Source organism: Pristis pectinata, chromosome 11, assembly GCF_009764475.1.
Source record: "Pristis pectinata isolate sPriPec2 chromosome 11, sPriPec2.1.pri, whole genome shotgun sequence".
NCBI lineage: Eukaryota > Metazoa > Chordata > Chondrichthyes > Rhinopristiformes > Pristidae > Pristis > Pristis pectinata.
Window position 1 is genome coordinate 61,137,085 of NC_067415.1, and position 10,803 is coordinate 61,147,887.

Consider the following 10,803-nt stretch of genomic DNA (forward strand, 5'->3'; position numbering starts at 1 on the left):
GCCCAATGTTGCACCTCCCTTCTTCCATCCAAAAATCAGCCTGTGGTCTCATCTATCCTCTCTCTTGCCTCACTCTCACACCTCATCTCTGAAAAATCTTGGTCCCATTTACCTGATGCCTTTCACAGTAATTCAGCCATTAGAAACGACTCTTATTGAAACCTTAACAGGGAAGCAAATTGGAAATTCTGAAGAAGTCAAAATTGGAAGTATGTATAAACCAGGAGAGGTTAAGAAATGGGTGTAAGCCCACAAAGGGATTTGAGCACAATGACAACTTTATGTTGTTTCATTTGAGGTTATTAAGACAAAGACCATTCCATTAGACCAATAAACTTGAAAAGCAAAGTGTTTTCTTTGGATAATTCAAAAATACTGGGATTTAAAGGAACAATTAAAACCACAATGACTGTTTTTTTAAAATCTCTCAAAAGCCCTAATTTTAATCTGTTTGGGGCATGTTAGTTAGGCTTCCAGTTTGTTCAGGTTCTCAGAGAATCAACTGCTGGAAATTCAATTGATAATATTTTTTCAGTGTTTAACAATAGAAAATCATTTTTTTTTCTGGAATAAAATGCATATTGGTCATTTCTGAGTTTTTGCATCACTCTGAAAATTTGGTCAGGCACATCCTGTCAAGACATCAAAACCGAAAATGTTGGAAATTCCCAGCACAGGTAGAAGGAAACAGTGAACATTTCAGGTTGATGATCTTTCCTCAGAACCAGTAATGGCAGACATCAAACACTTGTTGAGAAAGGAGAACAAAGGGATGTCTATGTAATGGCACAAGTGGTGTTGGTGCCAGCTGAAAGAAGGTGGTGAAGGATTTATTGATCAAGTTCGATCAGTCTGGAGATGAGATGAATGAGAATATAGAGAGAGAAAATACAATACTGAAACCTTAAGATTTAAAATACTGCATTTTCTGGATATCAGAGAATGCTGAAACTACCCAGCAGGTCACACAAGGGTCTGCAGAGAGAGAAAACTGGACAAGGTTAATTACCTTACATCACAAGTGATCAGTTCTAACAAAATCTAGAAAGGCCAATTCTCTAAAATTGTTGAATTCAATGTTAAATTCCAAGGGCTGTAAAGTGTCCAGTAAGATACAATGATGTTCCTCAAGCCAATTTTAGTGGAATTGCAAAAGTTCAAAGGCAGAATGGAAGTGGGACATAGAATTATTGTGACAGGCAGTTCAAAACCTGGTATAACCTTTGTGGACTGAATGGGGGTGTTCTACAAGGTAGCCATTCTATCAGTATTTGGTTTTCCAATGTAAAGACTATATCGTGAGCACCAAATGTAGTCCACAGGATGGGAAGAAGTGCAACTGAATCACTGTTGTACCTGCAAGGAGAGTTAGGGTTTGTGGATAGGACCAAGGACTCAGCCAGCATCACCACCATGTTTCCCCTGGTCACCGTATCAAACATTTCCTTTTGTTCTTTCCATCTTAAACCATTACTGCAATTTAAAACATGCTTGATTTCTAGTTTTTCCTAGTTCTGATGAAAAGTCGTTGACCTGAAACATTAAACTTTGCTACTCTCTTCACAGATGCTGCCTGGCCTGATGAATATTTCCAACATTTATGTTTCTAATTTCAGACCTCCAGTACAATGTCTTTGTCTGGAGGGCCAGTTCCTGTGCTGTACTTTTCTAAGTTCTATGTTCTATAAGTTAATGCTTTCTGAAATTTGTTTTTCAATAAGTATTAATCAAAATGAAATTACTGTGAGTGTTATGAATTATAGATTCTTTCGTCAACAAAACTAGCCTTCAACTAATATTTTTTAAACTCTGAAAAATGTCCCAAATTGCTAGGTCAAAGTTGGACACTTGGCTCTAAGGCAGCTTTTATGAATGTTATTCAAAAGCTTTTTAGATAGGTTTTAAAAGGAAAGTGAAATATAGAGGCAGAGGATTTTAAGAAAGGAAGGGAACATAGTGAATAGATGGAAGGGAACATGGTGAATAAGTGGAAGGGAATGTATAAAAGATGGAGAAAAGAGCAGTATTTTAAGGAGCTAGAGAGTATGAGAAGTGTCCTGCTAAAATTGCAAAGCTTACAGCCTAGGGAGTCAAAGGAATGGCCACCTATGGAAGAACGATTAAAATCAGGGAGACTTAAGCAACCAGAATTGGAGTGTTGCAGATACCTCAAGGATCATGTGTCTAGTGGAGATTAAGGAATAGAGACGAATGAAGCTCTCGAGTACTCTGAAAAGGATTTTAAAAAATTGGGCATGGTTAACCATGAACCAAAATTGATTTGCTTCAAGCAAGATCTTGAGTAAAAAGTGTTTTTGATGATCTCAGGTTTTTAGAAGACGAAATATGTGCAGCTCACCCAGAGAATTAGAACAGTCATCTGATGTTAATAAATGTATGTGTAATGCTTTCATAAGCAAATAAACTGAGCCAAGGCAGAAGAAGCCTGTCTTAATGGTGACATGACATGTTGTTAGAAACTCAACTGATATCAAATATTCAAAATACACAACGAGATCAGATAGACAAAATATTCTGGTTCAGGCTCCAAAGGATACCAGGGAGAAGGATGGCACTGGTGGCTACAGAACAGAGCTTGTGATGGGGACTCAGGACAATGGCTTGGCCTTTGTAATATTTTGTACAGAAAATCTGTGTTCATTCAATACTAGGTTTCAGACAAGCAATTTGATAATTAGAGAATGGAGTTAAGAGAGATGGTAATGAGGGAGAGCTGGGTGTTGTCAGGAGCAGAAGAATTAGTGAAGCACAGCAGCATATCTAGTTAGGCTACTGGTTCAAAGCTCCTATGACCTCACGATCTACCTTGTTGTGACCTTGCACCTTATTGCACTGCACTCTCTCTGTAGCTGTAACATTTTACTCTGTACTGTTATTGTTTTTACCTGTACTACATCAATGCACTCTGTACTAACTCAATGTAACTGCACTGTGTAATGAATTGACCTGTACGATCGGTTTGCAAGACAAGTTTTTCACCGTACCTCAGTACAAGTGACAATAATAAACTAATACCTGGATTCAATCTGGAGAGGTAGGCAGCGAGAATCAATGGGAATATGGGGAGAATAAAATGGGAATAGCATAGGATTAATGTAAATGAGTACTCAGCACAGACACAGCGGGCTGAACGACTCGATGATTCTCTCTGATGTGTCCAAGGTTTAACATGTAGATGAGAAACAGAAGGGAGTCAAAGCTGGGTCTTTAGGGAAACAGCAGTGGCAACAACATAGTGACCACCTTTCATCAACAGTCCTTTACCAACACCCTTAGGAACATTTGATAAACAAATTATTAAGAACTCTGCCTTGGAACAGAAACACATGCCCTAAACTTGTATATTTAGTTCTTAACAAATGAACAATCCACAAAACATAGCTGTAGAAAATGCCTCATATTCTATTTATCAATGTGCATCTAACAATCAGTTTCTCATATTCATCCACCGTCAGCTTCTTAGTGCAGATAATTCAACAATTCTAAGGAAAATACGTCAACAAGTTCCACGTACAGAAGTGAGCAGCTTTCCTACTATTGCCCTGAGGAAAAGCATTTATTACAACAAATAAATCACTGACAGGGTGGCAGTTAGTGCTAGGCTACCAATTACAAATAAGCTGCCTTTTTCAAAGCCTTTTGGCATCCAAGCATGCTATTTTACATGAATGAACAGAATGTGGTGCGTCTTTGTTAGGCTGGTACCAATCCAATTTTCCAGAGTTCTTCAGACACGGACCAATTCAAAATAAAACAACTTCCTGATTAAATGTGTTATGGGAATCCTTCCCTAATATCATGTTGAACAAGACTCAACTTGTTGAGAGTGATTTTCATTTCATCTAATACTTGCATTAACTAGTCCACTAACTAAAGAAATTTTACTATGTTTGTTCTGTTACAATATTGCCATTAGTGTTCCACAGGCTGGATATGAGCAACCTGATCTGAAGTGTTCTGATGTCATGGTCCTGTAACCATAACAAGATAATCTACCAATGACACAGCTGACTGTTTCCCAACTGAAATCGCTTTCAAAAACTGCATTCTTCAGAAACTCAAAGTACTGATCACCATAGTTTTGAATGTACTAATAATTGGGAGGAAAATTTTACATACATTGCCAATGATTTCTTCCTTATGGATCATGGATCTTGGAAAGTAGGATTTAGAACTGTTTAGTCATTCCTATGGGTTTGAATTAAGAGTTGAATGCATATCTAACAACTACATCCTTCTGTACCAATGCCCCACATCCCCCACTCCAGATCAAAAAAGATGCCTGACCTGAGAGGAAACTGCCAGTAATTTTATTGCTACTCCAAGTGGATGAACATAAAAGTAGAAACAAGATAATCTATTCCGCTGATCTTTTAATGAAAAATCTATCGATTCATGTCTTGAATATACTCAGCAATCAACTCTCTATAATCCCCTTGGCTAGAAAATTCCAAAGATTCACTACACTCTGTGTGAAGAAATTTCTTCTCATCACAATCCTGAATTTCTAACCCCTTATTTTGAGACTATGAACACAGCCAGGGGAAAACATTACCTCAATCTACCATATAAAACCCCATAAGAATGTATGTTTAAACCAGATTGCCTCTCATCCTTCCAAATTTAATACAGCGTAGGCCCAGTATGCGTGAACTCTGCTCACAGGACTACATCTCAATCGGGAGGAATCTTGTTGGTCTCCGTTTTAAGTATATCCCTGTTCGGGTAGGAAGACACATCAGCTGCATTCTCACTAGAGCCCTATGATATCTCCATAGTTGCCCTCAAAAAATCTTTTCTATTTTTCTACCAAGTGGATTATATTTCTGTCTATTATATTCTATCTGCCTTGTCATCTATCTGCCTGTCTATATCCACCTGTAGATTCTCCTCCTTATTACTCACAGTGCCATCCAGCTTTATGTCATCAGCAAACTGGAATAAAGTATATTTGGTTTCTTCATCCAGATCACTGTTATGGATTGCGAACAGCGAAAGCCCCAGCACTGTACCCTGCAACACCTGGTCACAGAGTCCCAACCAGAAATGTACCCAAATATTCATCTGTTTTCTGCCCATTAACTAATCTTCAATCCATGCCATTATATTACCCACAATCCCTCAAATCACATTTAAAATTCTGACTACACGGTATCGACATGTGGAAGTCAAAAAAACATTAAACCATGCTTTCCCCCTTGACTATCTGCTTGTTTCAACTCAAAAGGACTCCAACTGATTTATCAAACATAACTTTCCTTTCATAAATCCATGCTGACTTTCCAAAATCTTGTTATTATTTTCCAAGTGAACACTTCCTTAATAAGATAATTCTAACATTTCCCTGCTCCTGATGTCAAGCTTTCTGGTCTACAGTTCTTAGTTGTCTCTCTTCCTCGTTATATAGTGGAGTTATACTTGGTAACTTCAAATCTGTGGGAATTGTTGTAAAACCTAAAAAGTATCCTGTTTACTGAAAATAAAGCATCTTTAATATTGTCTCACATTGACCTCCCACTACTTTGATTTCAACAGTTAATTTTAGTTTTGTTTACAGAAGAGATGTTGTACTGTGAGCATAAATCTTTTATTAAAAAATAAATATCAAATGGTTTGCCTTGTGCAATTACAGAATGTGCTTGGCTGTGATTGTTTTATATTGATATTGTGTAAACTTTTCAGAGAACAGAGTTCAAGATGTGGGGGAGTGGGGCAAAAAAAAAGACCTGGAATACTTGTTTTGGGTTTAGCCAACCAAGATCCATCCTCACCAGTTTTCAATTTAAGCATGGTCATGGTAATGACCTGTGTAATGTGTTCACTTCAAAATTTGTTCATAGTTTATATTTGTCTTTGGAAAACGCTGTCCTGAAGCAAAAGTTTAGTTTTCCCACGATAGCACTGACCTTGTTTTTGTTGAACTACTCAGTCAAACCGAAACCAAAAGGTGAACTAGCAGGTGTCCTTTTGAGCTTATTTCTGCATGAGGCTATGATGTTTACTCAGGCTCGTAGTAGTTACATTAGGGAAGAATTGGAAGCGATTTCAGATGCATAAACACATATTGTACTTTTAAAAATAACTGAGGTTCCAAGTGTTTTAACATGTTATTAATAAATCAAGTTATTCCTCTTTTTTTAAATTAAGTTGAAAGTGATTTTCTTTTACATCTATGTATCAAATTGGGCAAGGTTTCTGAGATTAATCACTATGTAAAGTCTCCACTGTCCTAGAAGTCTTCCTCAATATTCCACATACTTTATCCATCTGCATCCCTTGCGTCAGAGAGATCATCTGCAATAAAATTACCAGGAGCTTCCTGTCATTCAGGCTGCCTTTTTGTTTTGGGGTTAATCTGTGGCAGGGTGCTGAGAGAGGCAGATGTCAGATTAAAGTGTCACACAAAGTGACCAAACAGTTCTAAATCCTATCTTGCTATTTCTCTGTAAGTAAACAAGAAATATTGGAATATTTGCAAAAATACATTGCCCATCCATGAAAATACAAATGGTTCCTCCTGAATAAATTTATTCAAATTTAGTCAATGCTTAGAAATATTTTTTTAAAAAGTACATCATAAAAAAAGTATAAAGTTCACAAACCTTCAACAGCAGCTGTTTGGTCAAAATTCTTTGACACAAAGTCCATGCTGGCATATGCACCTGCATCTGTAAAGTTAGTATTTCCTTTGGGTTGAGGTGTTGATCGACATTGTGCTACTTTCTCACAAGTCAATAAATTGTCATTCACTAAACCCAAGGCAACATAATTCAGTCCATTTTGGAAACCAGTGGAGGTTTTGCGGCAGATTGGGCTTCCTTGAACCTCTTCAGTTTCTTCATTCCTTCTGAGAGAAACGTTTTCAAATGAAGCAGAAAACTGTGCCTCTTGGGATCATGAGCAAATGAAGGTGAAACTGGTGTGACAGTCGTTGTAGAAGAGAATGTCTCTGAGCTATGCCGCTGCGTCCTGGGGGTTAGCACGGATTAATTTAGCACCCCGATTGGGATCTGGTGCCAGAACTTGGAAGCATGAAAACATCTACCCCAGGTATCTGATCAATCAGAGAAAGTCTTTTCACCCCTGTAGTGGGGCTGGCTACTTGGGTACTTTCATGTTTTGGTGAACTGGTAGTGAAGGTGTTGTAGCCATTACAAATGTCAATTTCTGTATATTCTGTCTCATCTTCTGAAGGGTGAGAGAAGCAGTTTGCCTCAGCCTGACTTTTCAGGAAAACATCAGCAGGATGACTTCTGCTGGGGCCATAACACTGGAGATCCAGTTATTGCATCAAAGGAATTGACAGAAACAATTCCATTCTTTGGTGACTGTGAGTTGAGATCAACATTCATGTAATCAGACACCGGCAAACTTTTCCAGAACATTAGCAGAATCCGGGAAAGATAAGGAACTTTTTAGTGGCACAGATGGTGAGATGTATACAAATTTGTTGCTGAAATCTATATTGACATATTCTCCTGGGCTTTTTGGTTCAGATGGTAAAGGAGTTCATTGGTACTTGGTATGTGTTGGCCCTTAGCATCTCCAGTGACAATCTGGAGGGTCTCATAGCTTTTCTCTATGTACAAAACATCCATCTGACTTTGCCTTACTGATGAATGTGCAGCATGACTAACTATACAAGATGTGCTAGAACTTTTATGTTAAGAGCTGGCTCTTCAAAAATCACACCACGTGGCGAAATTCATCAGAACATAGTGATCATTTCTCCCATCCTTCCGACAGTGAGGCTTATGAGATTGGGGTAGGGAGTAAAAGGAATCACTGGATCTAGGACATTCATCACTAACAGGGAAAAAACAGTCTGGAGGTGTAACCGATGCACAGTGATCAACAGGAGACACGTTCATATATTCATCATTGGTGAACTTTCCATCAGAACTTTCTCCCGAAATCTTTGACCCACACCACATTCTCTTGTATCCACTGGTATCAGGTGAGCAGCATTCAGTAGGAGAAATGTTCTTGTATCCATTTATTTTGACTTGCGAGTGTGATCGTGGATTAATTATTTGTTTTGGGGCAGAGACACTTTTGGGACTCATTGGCATGTAGTCATCATTTTTGATAGGTACACTTACCACTCCAAGGGACATCGGCATATAACCATCATCACCAAGGTTACTGCACCCAGAACTTTTTTGGGATCCTATTTCAATGTCACCATAGTCTTCTGGATAAGGATTGTAGGCCACTTTGGGAGACACAGCACGCGATAGATGTCCTGAATTGCCCATGCAGGTAGCTTTCATTAAAGTATATTCATCTAACGAAACAGAAGAAACCTGTGAAATGGCTCTCTGTCGGTAAGGTGTTGTTAAGGAACACGTTCTTTTCCGGTAACTTTTGTCAGTTTCTGAACATTCATCCCTTACTGTGCGAGAACAGCTGCGGTTACACTGGCCACTTGTATGTCTTTCCATTAACGTGTACCCATACAATTCATTACTTTCTCGTACAGGTGGCGTGTACGTAAGGGATTCTGGAGTATTACTTCTGTTCCCCACGTAATGCCTTAAGTCTCCAGGACTTGAACCATATTCATCAAAGGAAGTAAATCCTCCATCACTTGGAGATCCCGAAACAGATGCACTACCACTGGATGGGCGAGCAATGGTGTCTGATGCTGACCCATGCCCACTACTTGACGATAGACTCACTGGACTTGTTGCAGATAAGGGAGAATGGGACACCGGCATTGACATTGATCGGCTATGGTGAAGAGTACTGGGCTGCATCATTCTGGGATTTCTACACATAGTACTTGAACGACTGAAGTGTGTCCTCACTGTGCTGGGGCTGATGGGGCTACTAGTCATAGATTCTGGTCTGCACATGGAGCTGTCCCCTTCACTGGCTGTCCTCATACGACCCGGTACAATCTTACCAGCAGGTGATGGGGTCGCGATGCTATCAGTCCGAGATCTCCTCTGTAGCCCGGTCTGGCTCGGCGGTAGGTGGACCAGGTGCCTCCGGCTGGGCACGGTGATAGGATTGGACCCCGACGACTGGCTCTTGCTGCGGGGTCGGAACTCGCACACTTCCTTCATGGCTTTCATAGCCTCCAGAATGGTTTCGTGGATGTGCTGAGCCACCACCGAGTCATCCACCTGCATCCACAGCTCCCCGGGGCCAGTGGACGCCGACCTGCCTACTTCAATGAAGAAGAAATTCTCCGAGTGGCCGCACCGCCTGATGTTCATCAGCTGCAGGCTGACCGATGGCACCTCGCAGTTGAGCTTCACCAAGCCCATGCTCTTGCTGGAAAGGCACAGCATGTAAAAGCCGCTGAGATTTTTGGCCTGGCCCAAGCCTTTAGGCTTCAGGTTGACTTGCCACACTTGCTTGTAGAGGGCGGTGGGAAGCAGCCCATAGTCGGTGTGCTCCGTGTAGGGCGGCAGCAGCGAGCTGGGAGCGGAGGGCAGCAGCTCAGTCAGCGCGCTGAACCAGCTCTGCTGCTCCTGCTCGCTGTCAGCCGCCACCGCCAGGTACTCCTCCTTGGTGTATAGTGCGATCAGGTACTTGTGCTTGGCGTCCGCTCTCTTGTTAATGCTCAGGCAGCACTCCAAGGAGATGACTCTCTTGGCCGACGACTTGTTCCTCCACTTTTTCTCGTTCTCGTAGTACTCGAGCCTGGCCGGGCAGCTGCTGCTCTGCTCCCGCAGAACGAAAAACCTCTTGTGTCGTGTTTCTGCTTCTTCAGTAGCCGCATTTCCTCACCTTGGCCGGGCAGAGATAGCCAGCTGACCCTCCTTTACTGTTGGCGGACTCGCCATTCTTCAGGAAGAATGTTCTCACATAGATAAATATCGCGGGCGGTTTTTTTTCTCTTGAAATGATGCACTGGATTTTTTTCCCTGTTCTTCCTCCTACTCTTACGTTTTTCTGTGTACAGGAGTGGAGGGGTTTAGCTGTAACTAAAACACACGCATACACGTTGACATGGCTAAAGAGCAAAACAACATGTGACGTCCCTACACGCCAGCTTCCAGTGAGGCACAGAAGGTGCGGGGCGCGGCGGGGAGGGAGGAGGCGAGTCCCGAGCCAGCCAGCAGCTTCTGCCACTGCCCAGGCTACAGTCTGACAGCGAGACCCGCCAATTACGAGTCGGTCCGGCGAGCCCAGAGCGGACCTGCTGCCCCAGCCCTCCGCCTCCCAGGCTTAAGGTAGTAAAAGCCAGCCCGCTGTGCTGAGGTCCTCCCGCCCCCACTTGACAAATAGTTCCTTTTACATTCAAAAACAAAATAATGGCGCACTTAGGTAAAATAGGGTAAATATCCAGGGCGATCACACAAGATTGCTCCTGTCTGATTTAGTGTTAGAATTCAGTGTGAACACAAGAAAAGGTGTTGCAGAACAAACGAGTAGGCAGCTCGAGTAGTTGAAAGTTCGTGTCCATTATGAGACAGGGAGCCCTTGTTTATCACCAGTGCGTCAAGTCGAGCTGGAAATCAATAGCGTTACCATAGTTGCAAGCGCAGAGTCGGACGCGGGGTGTGCACATCTGAACACATCCTGAGAGACGGGAAAACTCGCAACAAAGTTGTATTTTGCAATGTTCAGAGCCCACAGTATGCACAACCACCTCCCGCCCTTTAAAAGCGGCCTCTGGCGCTGGGCGAGGTTTTGTGGCTCGTGTTATGCTGAACCCCTTCACCTGCTGAGGCCATTGGGAGCACGGATCTGCAGCAATAACAAGGCACCATTGAGAATACGTGTTCTCCCTTTCATATGCACGTCCCAGGCACCGAATACTGATCT

General features: G+C 41.6%; 1 protein-coding gene across 1 annotated transcript in view; it reads right to left on the bottom strand.

Moving 5' to 3' along the window:
* irs2b (insulin receptor substrate 2b) overlaps nucleotides 1-10,535 on the bottom strand; it is a 57,410-nt gene extending 46,875 nt beyond the window's left edge. Inside the window, 3 exon segments of the mRNA XM_052026436.1 lie at nucleotides 6,624-9,729; nucleotides 9,731-9,927; nucleotides 10,507-10,535. Of these exon segments, the coding sequence (XP_051882396.1) occupies nucleotides 7,701-9,729; nucleotides 9,731-9,927; nucleotides 10,507-10,509 (2,229 nt within the window). The 5' untranslated portion in view covers nucleotides 10,510-10,535 and the 3' untranslated portion in view covers nucleotides 6,624-7,700.
* Nucleotides 10,536-10,803: the final 268 nt, after the last annotated feature.